Source organism: Battus philenor, unplaced genomic scaffold (genome assembly GCF_028537555.1).
Source record: "Battus philenor isolate CCGP_79_NKW_IND1 unplaced genomic scaffold, ilBatPhil1.0.hap1 SCAF_20, whole genome shotgun sequence".
NCBI lineage: Eukaryota > Metazoa > Arthropoda > Insecta > Lepidoptera > Papilionidae > Battus > Battus philenor.
In genome coordinates, this window is record NW_027181683.1 from 1,227,463 (window position 1) to 1,245,211 (window position 17,749).

The 17,749-nt window shown below is 36.6% G+C and overlaps 1 protein-coding gene across 1 annotated transcript in view; it reads right to left on the reverse strand.

Annotated features, from left to right (window-relative positions):
• LOC137922942 (lysosomal alpha-mannosidase-like) overlaps nt 1-17,749 on the reverse strand; it is a 49,316-nt gene that overhangs the window by 22,233 nt on the left and 9,334 nt on the right. Inside the window, exons 7-14 of the mRNA XM_068766054.1 lie at nt 17,204-17,340; nt 13,617-13,750; nt 12,582-12,702; nt 10,875-10,982; nt 5,246-5,348; nt 3,455-3,545; nt 2,242-2,332; nt 1,158-1,275 (exon numbers count right to left, since the gene is read on the reverse strand). Of these exons, the coding sequence (XP_068622155.1) occupies nt 1,158-1,275; nt 2,242-2,332; nt 3,455-3,545; nt 5,246-5,348; nt 10,875-10,982; nt 12,582-12,702; nt 13,617-13,750; nt 17,204-17,340 (903 nt within the window). The remainder of the gene's footprint in view (nt 1-1,157; nt 1,276-2,241; nt 2,333-3,454; nt 3,546-5,245; nt 5,349-10,874; nt 10,983-12,581; nt 12,703-13,616; nt 13,751-17,203; nt 17,341-17,749) is intronic.

Here is a 17,749-nt window from a genome sequence, read left to right on the forward strand (position 1 = left end):
CGTAGTGAGGCAGTAGCTTGTATTTAAAGTAGAATTAAGAGTCAATTGCTATTTACGGTATAAGTCCAAGGATATCCTGGAGAAAATGATTTGAAAAGATCAATATTCTTACAATGACTTGAATTGCCCTCTTAAATTATTTTTTTATTTTTATTTATTTATTTAATATTCTTTATTGTACACGATAAGATACATTTAATAAGTTTTACAATAATATACAGAAAAGTACAATGGGCGGTCTTATCACACAAGGCAATCTCTTACAGACAACCATAGTAAGGAAAAGATAAAAGTATTTATAAAGGGTAGTTCACGTGTACAAAAAAATACAATTATTAAAATTTATTGTAAATGTACAAAATATTATTATAAATATATTTTACAACCACTGTAAGAACCAAAGTAAGCTTTCTCAATGAGATTCGTAGCTCTCAGCTGTAAATAGCTCAGATAGCTCTCTTTTTAAAAGCAAATATCTTTTCCATATCCTCACCTTTTACCCAACTCATCAACTCATAGGACATAAAGCTGTGGAAATAACTAAAATACACTATCCTAGCTGTATCAATATCACAGTAGCGTTTTATCTTCCTAACAGCATAAGCTGCAGCACTAAGCCTGACCGCAAAAGCCTTAATGTGAGGCTTCCATTGAAGCTTAGAATCGATTGTGACACTCAGGCACAGGTAGAGTCTATATAGTTTAAAACATCACCATCTATCGTTGTATAATTATAAATAAAAATGTTTATATACCTGAATATAATCAAACTATAGGTTTTATTGTTTTTTATTTCTTGTCATGTCTAATAAACTGAAGATGATTTTATCAATAAAAATAAACTTTTTAATTGGAGGCATTAAAAATATGACAAAAAGCCGTCAGAGTTTGTTTTGGTCTTTTGTCAATTCGGTTTGCGCTTAATATATCATAGAAAGGTAACTCCATTTCATTCTATGTTCTAACAGATTGAGTTCTTCTAGAAGTATTTTCTTGACTTACTAATTTAAATGATCTAAATTGAAAAAATGGGAAGGAACATTCATCTCCATCCTTATCAATCTCTCATCAACTGGATATATTCTTCTCTAATGCCCTCCACTCTATTTTCTCCATTATTCTCATTATAAGATCAAGGGTCAAAATTGACACAATACCGTTGAAGTCCCGAATAGAGTAATGCATTGCGATAGCGGGCAGCCGCACGTGGAAGTAAGTCTTGATGCTGGAAGGGTTGTAGACAAGCAAAAGCATCGTGTCTTGGCTTTCCGAAAACTGTGAACAGAATAAAATAAGTTCCTCTCCATTCCTGCTTTGTTATTGCATGGCAATAGCTAATGTAGATACCCTAAAGCCTGTTATCCACAGCATGCATGACTAATACATTGTACAGCAAGATCTGACACCTTCTACTCCTTGGCGTTGAGAGTGAAAAAGAGTATAATGGAAGAACGAGCAAAAGGAAAGTATTTAAAGATGAAAAGAGGGCAAAGAGAAGGCCGATTATTTGGTAAAGGACGAGGTCCTGAAGAGCAAGAGAAGAGAGATGGAGTTCGAGAGGTATCCCATTTCCTTCGTCAAGTTACGGAATAAGCTGGACATCCTTGGCGAAAGGAACAGGAGGTATACGGAAAGAATAACGGCATTCACAAAGAGGAAATTATTCCCGGACGCCGTATCAGCCTACCGTCTTCTCTAGAAAATTCAACTAGACTCTTGTTTGGTCCAGATGTTCACGGGGAATGGGGCATTCTCTGAGTCTCTCGTGCGTCTCCGGATCGACTCCGAATGCCGGTTAGACATGAAGGTTGACGAAGAAACAATAGCTTTACTAATAAGAGATGAAGATACGAGAACTACATTCCTAAAAGTGTGTAGAAAAATTGTAAAAGATATAATAAAACGCGTGTGACGTGATATTGCTACCACCTCGTGATGGACACATTATGCAACCCGAAGGTGTCTATTGTTCGATGGACAACAACGACCAGTTTTCTCGTTAGCCCCTGAGCCTCGTGGATGATGAGCATCCTTGAACCTGCCTGTGTACCTTCAGGCGGAGTGTGAGCAAAAAAGTACGTCTCTTAATCTATTTTAACGACGCCTTGACAATGTCGATCTAGGTTGCTTACAACCGATTTTTCTGGAAAGCTGTGAAGGAGTCTCATTGAATGTCCTCCAACTGAAATGCTCGATGATGACGAATGAAATTTAAAATAAATTGATATCACCATCACTCACACGACACTGGCTCATGTTCAGCTGGTGGCAGATGATGAACTGCTGGTTGTTTTTGGAGCGTCGGCTGCCGCCCCAGGTTGGTGTCAAGGAACTAGAAAATATAACTCTGTTTTAACCTTTTATAGCCTAGAGTTTCAATTTTGATACCAATCTTTTAAACCGAATGTTCACATTACTTTTATTTTTTTTAAAGGTGGGCTGTACATATCTTACTGTTGTATAATATTCTTTCCAACGAAATTAAAAAAAATCTATTTCATCTATACCCTCAAGCAAACACAGTTATATTAAAAAAAAAAAAACCACTTTCGTAAATCAGGCTATTAAGGGTTAAATCAACAGATCACATCGCCTATTTTATCGACTTATTATAAAATTGGTAAAAGACGATCATTAATAAAGGTCTGTGATCTGTAAAGAGACATGAGGTTCTGTTACTCATGTTCTGCGGCAGATAGTAGAGATTGGATAAAGCCAGTTCTAAAAAGGCTTTCCAGAGCAACATCGATCTTAAGTATAAAAGAGAGTAATAGAGAAGACGAAATGTAAAGTCAAACATTTTAGATAATTTTTTATATGAAATCTTAAATAGTGTACTCCAGCTATATGAAGATAAACATTTAGTTTGCCTTTCAAACACACGACAATCTATGTAAATAAATAAAATTGTATTGCCTATTTGTAATGTTGAGAAAAACCGCTTTTTACTACATGAATATATATACAGTACATATATCATATTGTCTATCTGTATGTTCGCCTGGATAATCTTTGAAATAGCTGTACCGATTTTGACGGCACTTATATAGGTTGGGCCATAAATTTTTGCACTTTTGAAACATGTGTAGAAATAAAAGTATAAATGCTATTTTGTTTATGATTTATTTACCGTAATTATCATTTATTAAAATTTATTTTTTAAAAATTACATCGTCGAGATGTGCTCCGTCTCGCCGTTGGCCCCTTACTCTCACGGTTTTGGATAAATCAAGTGTTGCTATTTGCAAAAATTTTTGGCCCACCCTATATTACCAGGTAGCTAATGTAATAGGAAGTAACTTAGCTACATTTATTTTAGAAAAATTCATAAACAAAAAACTAAATAAACCACTTTCTTGTTAAATTACACGCGGAAGAAGTCTCGTGTATAGTTCGTAACTAATAAAACATCTATTACCGATCATCCTGTATATATAGGAATGAATATTCGTACCTGAGATATTGTGAAACTTTCTTAGAGCAAGACTCCACAGCGTCAGTTAATGTTCTAATAAAATCCAATGTGACATGTTGTTGACTTGTGCCTTGAATGTGATAAAACAAATATTTAATTAAACCACCTTCATATTTTATCTGTTGACACAATAATATTGTATTTGGTTAAAGAGACGAATGAAATTACGAAATCGTATTATAATAAAATACATTTTAAGGATACCTTGGTAACTTAAAAGTTATAGCAGGTATCTAAATACATAAGTTGTCTGTCATTACGGTATATACAATAAGAAGTTAGTTTTTTTTTTAATCTAAAAAGTATATAGAATTTATGTGAAATCAATATTTATTTTTATTCTATGGTAAATGATAAAGTTTGACAATATCGTAATATTATATTAAACAAATTTTTATTACAACTACGCATACAAACGCATGCAATTATAGTCGTTTAACTAGATTTTAATCACTTTTGGCATAAAACAGCGGTCTCTCATCATCATGACAAGCGATAAAAATTATTGCAGGGCATAAGCATCCCTTAAACATCACCACGGTGATCGATCTCGTGCTGCCCTGTGACTTCCTGCGGCCCTGACTTGACTATATCTTTATCCACTACGGGGGGGGGGGGGAGTCTTTTTGGTATCCTAACGGTGGGAAATAATTAGATTGGACACAATATGAAGCACGGAGTACGAAGCACAAAAGAATAAAATAAATATAAAAAAAATAATTTACCCTTTTATATTTAATTGAATCAGGCGTTATTTTGCGGATGATCCTAAGTAAAAAAGGATCATTATTTAGCCACTTCCGCACATGCAGTGATAGTCGTGCAACAAAGTGCACCGCTCGCCAGCCCGCTGATAAATGCGCATGCGGCAAACAATGCGAGTTACACAACTACCACTGTTATTTCACTCAACACGTGTTTCACCCCTCCACGGGGCATCTTCAGGAGTTATGTTACACCGATTAGTGCCAAACACAGAGTACCACTTTGTTGCACGACTAACACTGCATGTGCGGAAGTGGCTAAATATTGATCCTTTTCTTACTTAATTTACACTTGTTAATAAAGTCCCTATTTCACACCAGCTCTATGATGAGAGGTCCCAAAAAAAGGGAAGCCAAGAAATGCCCCACTGGCTATCTGTTTTGCGCGTTATGTAACCTCTTTTTTCGTATGGGGGGGATCTGGCCGTATACTAGACACTTCTGGGGGAAGGATGAGGTTATCTGCGATTCATATCCAATCATACCCCCTCAGTGGTTGTCTTCAATATCTTTGGAGAGAACGCTGAATCTACGAAACTCATAACTGCCACACACTACTCTGCCAAGACACATCCCGGGAGTAAACTGGGTCTCCTCTAGCATCCTCGTGGTATCGCAGTAAGATCACTTCACACGATGATAGCCCTCAACCTCAATATCCACGAACCTGATGTTTTAGTTGCTTCTTATTACAAGTAAGGGATACCTTAGTCATATTCTAGTGGACCCGAGCTAAAATGTTGGAGCGACGAGGCGTTCGGTACCACGGCTGGGACTGTCCCACCATGTAGGGAAGCTACTCACGCCGCGATTACCAGGTCGTGGTCACCCCTCGAGAACCTTTCGGTGCCATTGGCCATCTGTTACATGAGCGATGTGGCTTGCTTACACCATATGTATATCCATTAACGAATGTTAATGAATGTTGAATGATTGAAATGGAACTGGGGGCGGCCATAATGAATATTAAAAATATGAGGTACAGGTTTATGAACCATGTACAAACCGGTTATTGCATCGTGATGCAGCAGCAAACTCACGGCGTGACGAAGCAGGTGTAATTCGTATGAATCACCCATCCTGGATATAACTGTCAACTGCTTCACCACCTGAAACGCGAGACACACGATTCAATGATAAAAGGTTTAAAACCTCTGTCATACTATCATTTCGCCAGAGATTTTGAACCTTTTTGAATTATGCAAATTTTTATTGTTATGTTATAAAAATTCCTAAAGTTTTTTTTTATGAACAGGCGTGGTGATAGATTTTAGATGGTTTGTTAAAAATTACATTTGAGCAACAGAGATTGCGTAGGCTTTAATTGACGTTTTATGTACAATATCTTACAATTCTCTTATCGTTTCTCGGTCGACGTTCTCTGCAAGGCATAGGTCTCCCCCAGAAATATCTAAAAGGGATGTACCATAATCGCCACGCTTCGCAGGAAGGTTGACGATCGCATTGTCGTAATATGGTACGCAGAGGACACTGTTGCTTATACTCTTGGAACTTGTTCGTGAGCAGAGGAAATCTTATAATAAATGCGGAGTGTGAATAACATAAGATTGCATCCCAAAATCGAACGCGCGACATTCGATCGTAAATCTCAGTTCTCTATCGCTGGGCTACCAGTTCTCTAAGGTTGCGATATATATTTATATATATATATGTGGGAACGGAACGTAAGAGTAAAGGAAGTGAGCGGTTGATTGATGAATGAATGAAGAGTATGAATGGATTAGGGCATTCTCGGGTAAGATGGCGGTCGGGCGGTTGATGTCAACTATGTAAGACGTGAAAAAATTAAAGTGTTTGAAAAAAGATTTACATCTATTATTCGCCTGCGTGATTCACTCCCACAATTTGGGGGCTCGGCCGGGATAGAAATAAACACCAGGAGTGCGCGTACGGCGTAAGAATACTCAACGACGGCGAGGCGATTGAGGTTATATTAACGACGACGACGGCCGATATTTCGGTATTTTATTCCTCAACCCCCATCGCATAACGACATCAACGAGGTTTGTAACGAGCAGCAGTTAGCCACACATCATCCACACGAAGACGACTAATACACGACGCATTTTCCATAACGAAGAAATCACCACGAGTACGACCCATTTAAATATAAAGAAGAATGACATCCGAAGACGGGAGCGAAGGAGACTCCAGAGGCAAATTACAGCATAACCTGCTATACATGGAAGATTCCATAAAGAAATTCTCGGGAACCGACCCAACTTACCCAGTTTCAAAATGGACGCAAGACATCGAGGACAACGCAGAAATCTTTTATTTAACATCGGCTCAAAAATTACTACTAGCAAGACGGACGTTGATCTCGACTGCAGCGGCGTGGTTGCGCTCCGAGAAAACATTTAAAACATACGATGAACTCAAGACGGCTATAGGAAAAGAATTTCCGGAAACTATAAATGCAAAAGAAATTCACGAAATCATGAGCAAACGTAAGAAGCAAAAAGACGAAAATTGCTATGATTATATGTTGGAAATGAAGGCATTAGGCAGACGAGGAAAGTTAGCGGATTATATCGCAATACAATACATAATAGAAGGCATCACAGATCACGAAAGTAACAAAATTTTGTTATACGGCGTAAGTACTTATACTGAATTAAAAGAGAAGCTTAAATTGTATGAAAAATACAAGGAGAATTTACACCGAAGATCCAGTGTAAGTTCTAGTAGTGCGAATCACCGTGATAAGACCCAGAACAGGCGGCCTGTGCGTTGTTTTAACTGTGGAGAAATGAACCATACATCTGATGCGTGCCCTCATCGAAACAAAGGTCTAAAATGTTTTCGTTGTAACGAGTTTGGGCACAAAGGTATGCAGTGCAACAGGCAACAGCAAACGCAAAATGGCGCTAGCGGGTCAGGTGCAACAAACGCTCATTCTAGGAAACAGTTCTACGTGACGTCACGGGAAATGAATGAGTATGGCGGAAACGATCTAAGCAACAATGGTGACCGTAAACGACAACCAATGAGCGGCAACGAGCAGACATTGTTTAGTGACGTCATGACAGCTGTCAACTCGAATGTAAACAACAACGCTACGAGGAATAAATCTGTTAAAATTGTTAATATTTGCGGCAGAAATATAAACTGTTTAGTTGATAGTGGTAGTGATTTAAACTTAATTTCTTCAAAACTTTATTTTGATCTGGGAATAACGACGTATCAGCGTGAAAATGTGACTTTAACTGGACTTGGTGAAAAGCGCGTAAGTTCGTGCGGAAGGTTTTTTACTATTATTGAACTAGATGGACAACGTTTTGAAACTGTGTTTCACATTGTGCCTAACGACGTTATGCCATACGATTTACTTTTAGGTCAAGATTTTTTATCTAATGCAGTGATAATCATCAATAAGGGATCAGTACTAGTAATGTCACCAGATAGTAATTCATGGTTAAATAAAATTTGTGCGATTAGCGAGATAGGGCAACCTAATTGTTTGGTTACAGATCCGCGGTTGAAAAAAGAAGTTGAGCATTTGGTCAGTAGTTATGTTCCGACCAAAATGAAAGAAGCTCCAATCGAAATGAAAATCATATTAACCGATGATATCCCTGTGGCGCAGCGTCCGAGAAGATTGTCATTGATGGAGGAAAAAGAAGTTGACAAACAAGTTAGCGAGTGGTTAGATAATGGAATAATACGACCTAGTTTCTCTGAATACTGTAGCCCACTTGTTCTTGTAAAGAAAAAGGATGGTGGTGTAAGGATTTGTGTAGACTACCGTAAAATCAACAGTAAGATGGTGAAAGATGAATTTCCACTTCCTGTAATAGATGACCACATCGATAAGCTAGCTAAGGCCAAAGTTTTCTCAAAGCTTGACCTGAAGAATGCATTTTTCCACCTAAAAGTAGATGAGCAGTCTATTAAGTATACTTCTTTTGTCACTCATGCAGGACAATATGAATTTTTAAGGGCTCCATTTGGGTTATCGATTTGTCCCAAATATTTTTACAAGATATATTAATATAATTTTCCGAGACTTGGTTGCCAAAGGACATTTATTAATATTTATTGACGATCTATTAATATTATCGGAAAATTACGAGGAAGGGTTACAAAGATTAAAAGAAGTTCTTAACACAGCTAGTGAATATGGGCTTGAAATTAACTGGAAAAAATGTGAGTTGTTGACAACATGTGTGGACTACCTAGGGCACACTATTGAAGACGGGACAGTGAGACCTACGTCTGATAAAGCTGACGCAGTCATGAATTTCCCCGAGCCTAAAACATTAAAACAACTGCATTCCTTCGTTGGTTTAACCTCATATTTCAGGAAGTACATTCAAGACTATGCCGCAATAGCATCACCTCTGACGGATCTACTGAGAAAAAATGAAACATTCCAATTCACCGACATAGAGAGAGAAGCTTTTTGCATCCTGAAGCAAAGATTATGTCAGCAACCTGTACTAAAGATTTATCATCCGGATTTACCTACAGAACTACACACAGATGCATCTAAATATGCACACTCAGCTATACTCATGCAGAGGAGTTCAGATGATGGACAGTTACATCCTGTTTATTATTCTAGTAGAAAGACAACAGAGAGTGAAAAGAAATACACAAGTTATGAACTGGAAGCACTAGCAGTCATTGAAGGTGTGAAAAAATTTAGAAAATACTTATTTGGTATACCTTTTAAGATAGTGACTGACTGTGCAGCCTTTCAAATGACTTTGCGTAAGAAGGACTTGGTGACACGAGTGGCACGATGGGTTTTATTACTCCAAGAATACAACTACACGGTAGAGCATAGATCTGGCTCCCAAATGAGACACGTTGACGCATTAAGTCGAAACCCACCATATGTAGGGATAATTACAAGGCAGATGCACGAACAGATTAAAATAGCACAAGAAAATGATGAAGGACTAAAAGCTATCATGGACATTCTGAAACTGGAGTCATATTCAGATTATTTTGTAGAAAATGGTTTACTCTACAAAACTGCACAAAGACTACTTGTAATACCTAAGAATATGGAAACAGAGATATTAAGAAGAGTACATGGAATTGGACATTTTAGTAAAAGAAAGATGACAGATTTGATTAATAAAGACTATTATATTAAAGACTTGCCCAAGAAAATTGAAGACTACATTGTGACATGTATCCCCTGTATACTGGCTACCAGGAAGGAAGGTAAGCAGGAAGGGTTTTTGAATCCTATAGAAAAAGAAGATGTACCTCTACATACAATTCATATTGATCATGTTGGACCTATGACGGAAACTAAGAAGATGTATAACTATTTATTGACTATTGTGGATGCCTTCACAAAATTTGTCTGGATTTTTCCTACAAAGAGTACGACAAGCAAAGAGGCAATAGACAAATTAAAAATCCATCAGCAGCATTTTGGCAACCCTAGTAGAATTATAAGTGACCGTGGTACAGCTTTCACAGGCCAGGAATTTGAACAATACTGTGAAGAAGAGGGGATTGAGCACATCAAGATTACAACAGGCGTACCAAGGGGAAACGGCCAAGTCGAGCGAATCCATAGAACCATTATATCAGTCCTCACAAAGTTGTGCATTGAGCAACCAGACCTGTGGTATCGGCATGTGAATAGAGTGCAGCGTTACTTAAACAGCACCTTCCAGAGAAGTATAGGATGCACTCCGTACGAGTTGATGATTGGAAGTAGGATGAAAATCAAAGAAGATATAAAGCTTCGCGAACTTCTTTTACAAGAAGGAAGAGATATTTTTATGGAAAATAGAGAAGAAAAGAGACAAAAGGCAAAGGAACAAATTTTTCAAATTCAAGAAGAGAACAGGAGAAACTTTAATAAGAAGAGAAAGAAGAGTATCATTTATAAGAAGGGTGATTTAGTAGCCATCAAGAGAACACAATTCGGAACAGCTATGAAATTAAAACCAAAGTTTCTGGGACCATATCGTGTATCAAGAGTTATATGCAAAGACAGATACGAAGTTGAAAAGGTAAATACTACCGATGAAGGACCAAATAAAACTCTTTCCGTTGCAGATTTTATGAAAAGGTGGCCAATTATCTAATTATAACCTCATTGATGGTTATCATTTATTTTCATTTATTTTGTAGAAGTTGTATAATTTAAGATTAGTTTTTTACACTTTAGCAGATGTATACTGTAACTTGTTAAATTTATTTTTGTAATAGTATAAGAGAAAGACGTTTGACTGAGGACAGTCAATGAGTCAGGATGACCGAGTGTGGGAACGGAACGTAAGAGTAAAGGAAGTGAGCGGTTGATTGATGAATGAATGAAGAGTATGAATGGATTAGGGCATTCTCGGGTAAGATGGCGGTCGGGCGGTTGATGTCAACTATGTAAGACGTGAAAAAATTAAAGTGTTTGAAAAAAGATTTACATCTATTATTCGCCTGCGTGATTCACTCCCACATATATATATATATATGTATATATATATATAAACATATATATATATATATATATATATATAAACATATATATATGTACATTGTCAATTTTCAAACACTTTTTATAGTGAGAGTTTGGTGAAAGTTGCAAAAAAGAGTAACTGTTCATTTTTATCGTCTTAATCAAGGATTAAAGATAAGAAGGTTACCTGAAGGAATATATGCGTCTTTCTCGCCAGATATTTGAGGCTTGGTCGTGACGTGTAGAATCCGGTCCAGTATGTCGTCGAATCGCTGCCGTATGGCAAATAATCACTCTGACAAACAAATTCATTTCCTACATTATTTCCGGTAACAAGTTATTTTTTATACGATCAATAAAAAATTAAGCAATGATTGATTAGTAATAATATTGATATAATTAACTCTTGATTAGATGCAATTAAAATCAATGATCATAATAATGAAATATAAAATCGACATATGGTAATTTTCCTTTCAAACTGATTTCCAAATAGTAAACTTTAGAGCAGTGATTCCCAAAGTGGTCAATATCGACCCCTAGGGGTCTATGACAACCTGCAAGGGGTCTACGTTAGCGAAAAAAAAAATTGGGGGTCATGAAATGAAAATCGGGGTCCACGATAGTGGATCTCAACACATACACTGATAGTACCTATTTACTTACATCATACTATCTTATAATATCAAAACATTTACATTACTTATAAAAGTACCTATGAAGTAAAAAAAATATTATATATGTTTATAAAATTGTGTAAGTTGTAAGATGTTGGTATTCGCTTTGTGGTCGCAATAAATTTTGAAATTGTAAAAACCTAATAGTCGCAGCCTCAGAGATTCGCTACCTTGCACTGACTTGTTCAATTCATCACTCTATAAATACGAATGTGGGACAAACAAATAAATTTACAGGAAATCAATATCAGGTAAGTAGGTGGTCTACCTAACACGGAAAAACATGGCAAGGGGTCTACGACACAAAAAAGTTTGGGGAACTCTGCTTTAGAGGAATGAGCACGTATTAAAGTTTTTCGATCGTGACTACGGAACAGTAAGCGCAAAGAAGGACGTCCATCCTCAAACTGGTCAGAAGACCTCATTAAAGTCAGAAGATGCCTGATGCTGATCACTTCCAAGTAGGCCTATTGGAAGCCTATATCTATTTGTACAGAGCTTCTGACTGAAATTACGATGTTGATGAAAAAGCATCTGTAACTTGGTCACGCATGGTGAAGTGAAGAATTCCCATCATGGCTTGAAGCATAGAACTATCCTGAAGCTACTGTTTTAAATCAAGTCAATAATTTCGATAATTAAAATTAATGATAATACCCTTGTTTTTAGTGGTAAGTAAACAAGGTAACTAAGTAAGTAAGCCCATTGTGACAAGTTTAAGATACACAACTCCAATACTCTTGCGTGTGCCTTCTTCTTTTTCTTTTTCCTTCAAAATCGTGAGTTGTTTATTACGCTGATTGTAAAATAAGAAGTGCCTACGGAGCCCACGATGCCCATCATCATTATATTAATCATTATATGATCACCGCAATGCATAAGTCGCTACAATGATTGATCTTGCACTTCCCACACCAAGAGACTTTCTTCGACCTTGATTATGTAAGTTCACCTAATGAAGGAACTACCCACGCTGGTGCCCATAACATTACCTTATTATTACTATGGGCAAAATGGTGTTACTTTTCCAACTTTTCATTGTGTTTATCTTTCAATTATTAAAATCCACCTGGTTTATACAAATCTATGTTTAATACAAAAACAGTGTATGTTCTCAACGCAATAAGGTGTCATATGTTTATATTAAACATATATTCTAATAGGTTAAGTTAAGTATTATGTTAATATTGATAAATAAATATGTATGTTCCTCTCACCTTTTCCGTGAATACAGATTTATCTCGTCTGCCATACATGTAGATTGCCTTTAGATAACAGGAAGGCGTCGAATAGAACACATTGACGTCTGACAAGTTAGCTGGATGGGTAGTCACGTGGCTAAAATTAAATGTATTAACGATGTAAATTAGGTAGCAATATATACAAGTAGTAGATATACAATTATGGCGATATAAAGACATATAACACATACTATACATTTTATATACGCGTATAAATGTATATGTATATATAAGTCTGTTTAATGTATTGGTTAGTAAGAAAAAGACAAATATTTAGCCACTTCCGCATATGCAGTGGTAGTCGTGCAACAAAGTGCACCGCCCGACAGCCCGCTGATAAATGCGTATGCGGCAAGCAATGCGAATTACACAACCGCCAAGAGTCGCAGTCAGTTTAAACATTACAAATTTCATAAATAATAAATAATGTAGTTATAATATGATAAGAAAATGCGTTCTAAATTCGTAATATTACATATTAGAATACTATTAATCTCTGCAGAATTTGGACTGGCAGAAGTTATTGAAATGTTGCAATTAAATAGAAAAATACATATTTTGAAGTGATCACTTTAAATAAGGTAATTTGAATTAGGTATAAGAAAGAAAAGGTCCAATATATAGCTATTTCCGCCAATGCAGTCCCAAACACAGAGTAGTGGCACTAATCGGTGTAACATAACTCCTGAAGATGCCCTGTGGAGGGGTGAAACACGTGTTGAAAGATTTAACGGTGATAGTTGTGTAATTCGCATTGTTTGCTGCATGCGCATTTATCAGTGGGCTGGCGGGCGGTGCACTTTATTGCACGACTACTGCTGCGTTGGCGGAAGTAGCTATACATTGGTCCTTTTCTTACTTAGGATGGACTTCCGCAAAATAACGCCTCAATCTGTTAGATGGTTAAGTATAAGAGTTTTAAAGATTTTATACCTATAAGCAATCACCCTTTAGATTTTTCGAAGTTATTGGAGTAATGAGGAGAGGAGAAAGGATATATGATTGACTTACTTGATAAGTTTGTCAATGTTCATAAACCAGTTTGCGGCGCTCTGGTAGGTGAAGTCACCGCCCATGGTGACCATAATGTTATCGTGGTCGTAGTATTTCGCCTGACGCTCTATCTGCGCTATGAAGTCATTCACCTGGGAACATTGTAACAAGCAACTCAAGTCAGGTTTAAAACCATCTTTGTGCTAAGTTCAAGGTTGTAATAGTGGAGTTCAATCTGGTATATATCTAGGACAAATCATCAAGTTTGGTAAATCCAACTTCGATAAAGAGATCACTCGCCGAATTCAACTCGGATGGGCATCGTTCGTGAAGCTCCGAAATCACTTTTGACCAAAGTGTGTTTCCGGTGATGACATACGGATACGTGTTCACATCACCCAGAGATCAATGGATATGTTTTGCTGCGAAATCCAATCAGAAATAATAAGACCCACAGATGAACTTCGATCACCGACATAGCTTTAAGTATTTTTCGTCTGAAGTTGCAGCATGGGACTCATCACTCGTGCAATCAATGGCTGTTGGGGAAGGCTGTAAACTAGATGGACCGATGACATAGTTAAGGTTGCAGGATAGCACAAGATGCAGTGCAGGACCAGTCTTCATGGCGAACTTTGAAGAAAACCTTGCACTGGTGTCTATCGTTCTAATTTCATATTAAGAATGTGGTCACTTTAAGTAATCTTGAGTAGTTGATAATATAAATAAATAAACCTTGACCTGAATGATCTCTGTAAGCTACAGCTGCAGGATCCTTGATGATATCCATAGGAAAAGCATCACAGAAGGTCCTTTTTTAAAAAAGAAACTGTTTCAAAACCATTACCGAAAAGTTTTTTAATATGACTAACTAATATGTTATTCGTGTTTTTAAATATTTGGAATATACGAGTTCTAATATACTTTGTCAATTTTTTTGTCATAATTCTCTGGCTAAATATGGCGAAGATAGACGAAGTTATTTTGTTTTCTCCAAATAAGTAAAATACAAATAAGAATAAAAAAGATATTGTAAACCATACGATATAAATACAAACTTTATTACTTTTGGACATGATAAGAATAGATACAATTATGTTCTTGTAAAAATTTTCACTGGTAATGCAGCCAAGATATTTGAGGTATAACCAATATTTAGTATTTCGTCTTTTCTGAAAAGTTATATTTTTTGGACTTATCATACATATATATATATACGGTGGGGGTGGAAATATATATTCTCCTTCAGTCTTTGTACTCCTCGAGTTCATTGGCCTGACGCAAATAAGTTATTAACACGTTCACTGCGGGCCCAATTTTGAAGAACTTTCAGCTGGTGCGGCTGAGGTCGAATCAGCCTCAAGCTGAACTTCCTAGTAGTGCGGTTGAGGCCTTTTCTGCCTCATGTTCATCAATATTTTTTTACAATATTGAGTCAATGCTTCGCAGACATAAAGAAAGCTATATTTGTCTTTGTCATACCTCATACGGTTGAGTGTAAACAGCCGCCGCACTAGAGAGAAAACACGAGTTTTACGCGCCGCACCAGTGCAAAGTCTACCATGAGGCTGAATCGACCTCAAGCCGCAGTGAACGCGTTAAAATAACACATTTAAGAATGATCACATTATTTATAGATTAAATGTGAAATAAATAAAAAATTGCGAGATGTCCTTGCATGCGGGAAGCGCAGTACTGATCACCATTGGGGACCTATGGGGGAGCCCTTTGCCTTGCAGTTAGAAAAGAAAAACAAGAAGAATTAAATAAAGTTATCCTTGGTAAAGATTTAAGAAATACTGCCTTTGTTAAACGACAATATAAATTTTTAGCGAGTGCAGTGTCAAACTCACTGTTGTGCAAAAGTTTTATGGTCAATATATTTTCTGAAGTTTCTGCGCAGTATATATATTCATCTTATTCTCCAAAAAATTATAACTTATTAAAAATAAATAAAACCGGTAAAGACATTCATATGTAATGACATTGAAAGAAAATGTTGATTCATTTCTTTATATACTAGCTGTCTTTTGCGTGCTTCGCGAACTAAATGTTCCCTGAGCTCCTGAAGAATTAGACACCTTTGTATTCACTCATCACGATATTTCTGAAACCATAAGACTCAGAGAATTAAAATATGGTACTAATATTGCCATTTTCAAGACAAAGTCAGCTAAGAATTTAAATGAATTCCATCGCCGAAGTTGATTGGATGGGCGTTGATTAAAAAAATATATTTTGAACTCTAGCTCTTTTGGTATAAATATTTGAAAAGAGTTTTTTGGCATTCTAAATATTAATATTATAATAAGAATCTGTGTTTGGCACTAATCGATGTAACATAACTCCTGAAGATACACCGTGGAGGGGTGAAACACGTGTTAAGTGATTTGACGGTGGCGGTTGTGTAATTCGCATTGTATGCCGCATACGCATTTATCAGCGGGCTGGCGGGCGGTGCACTTTGTTGCACAACTACCACTGCATTTGCGGAAGTGGCTAAATATTGGACCTTTTCTTACTTAGGATGGACTTCCGCAAGGTAACGCCTGATTCTATTAAATCTTAAATATTGTCAAGAATGAATTTAAATATAAGTGAGAACCATAATAAAATAATTAGTTTCTTTACTAAAAATTATTAGTGATGAACATAATTTTATTTAAATTTATTTCATGGATTTAGCGCTATTAAAATTTTTCCTGCAATTCATTTCTGTAAAAAATATAATAGAGGTCATCACTCAGATTGATTATAAATAGATTTGTCATTGTTTTTTTAAAACCATTGAACGTTAGTTTTTCTGGTTTAATTATTGCAAATAATATAATTGTCTGATCATCTATAATGCTACAAAGATAAAGTTCGTGTTTTACCCGTAACAGAGATTACGTTATTCGTTAAAATCATTATGAATCTCACGCAAAGGTAATCAATTGCGTTTGAATTACTTTTTTCCCTCGACTTCATAGAAATAAAACTTTTAAATAGATTTAAATAAACGGAATTTATTCGATTGGGTGAAATAAAACAATTACTTTGAGATTAACTTCGATGAATTAGTTCTAATTTAGTTTTTGTCAGTTTAGTAAGGTCCACTTTCGAAAATAGACCTTCTGTATCGACTCTACGAGGTTCTTTGATGTCCTGATAATAATCATAGATAGATGATCACTCAAATATCACATTTTGCGACTTACCTCTTGACTATAATATTAGTCTACCTAGTGGTGGGCGTAACCACTCCGCGTTTACCGACTTGTGGTCGCCAGTAGAGAATCTTACTGCCCCAACAGCTGTCGCTAGCAAATGCCGTATCATTCACCAAGATTGTATAACAAAGCGGTCCCGTCATCATGTCTACCGATAAACATTTCCACATCCAGGTACTTCCTGAAGCCTTAATTTCGATCCATCTAGTGGAGGACTTGCCCTTGCAGCATCTGCTGGCTTGTGGTCGCCCCTTGAGATGCGGACCCAGCGGCCATCCGTTGCTCATCTCGTTGTAATTAAATTTTTCAGCAAAAATACAATAAAATATGTAAGAAAGGTGGTTTAACTGTTGCATTGAGGTTTGGTAAATACCACTGTATCGTATTTCTTACCCGGGTATCAGCGTTGTATACGTGACTGTCAGGATCATCGATGATGGGCTCATCGCTGCAGAGGAAGTCGAAACAGAACCCATCAGGAGCGTTGTACAAGTTGAACAGGTTGTGGGTCATTATATCCGACATTTTTCCTGCAATTAGTTACTTACAATCAGTTGGTATGTGTAGCCTTAGGAATGAAACTGGTTAGCATGCACGGGGCACGGGTGATTCTTTGAGTATATCATAGGTTTGAGCTCAAGGAGGATCCCTCGTGCTTCTGTGAACTCGGTGTGAAGTAGACCGTGATCCACCTGGTAGCCGAATGCCCCGCTCTTAACCGATACCGATATAATATACATATATACATATACATATATATATACATATATATATACGTTTATATATATACATATGCATATTAGCTGATCCCGTAAACGTTGTTTTGCAAAAAAATTAAAGGGTTGATCGTAGAGGGGTAAAAATTTAGGGTTGTGTGTATTTTTTAATGCCACATTTAAAAATAATAAAAACAAAAATATCGTCGAATAGTAAATATTT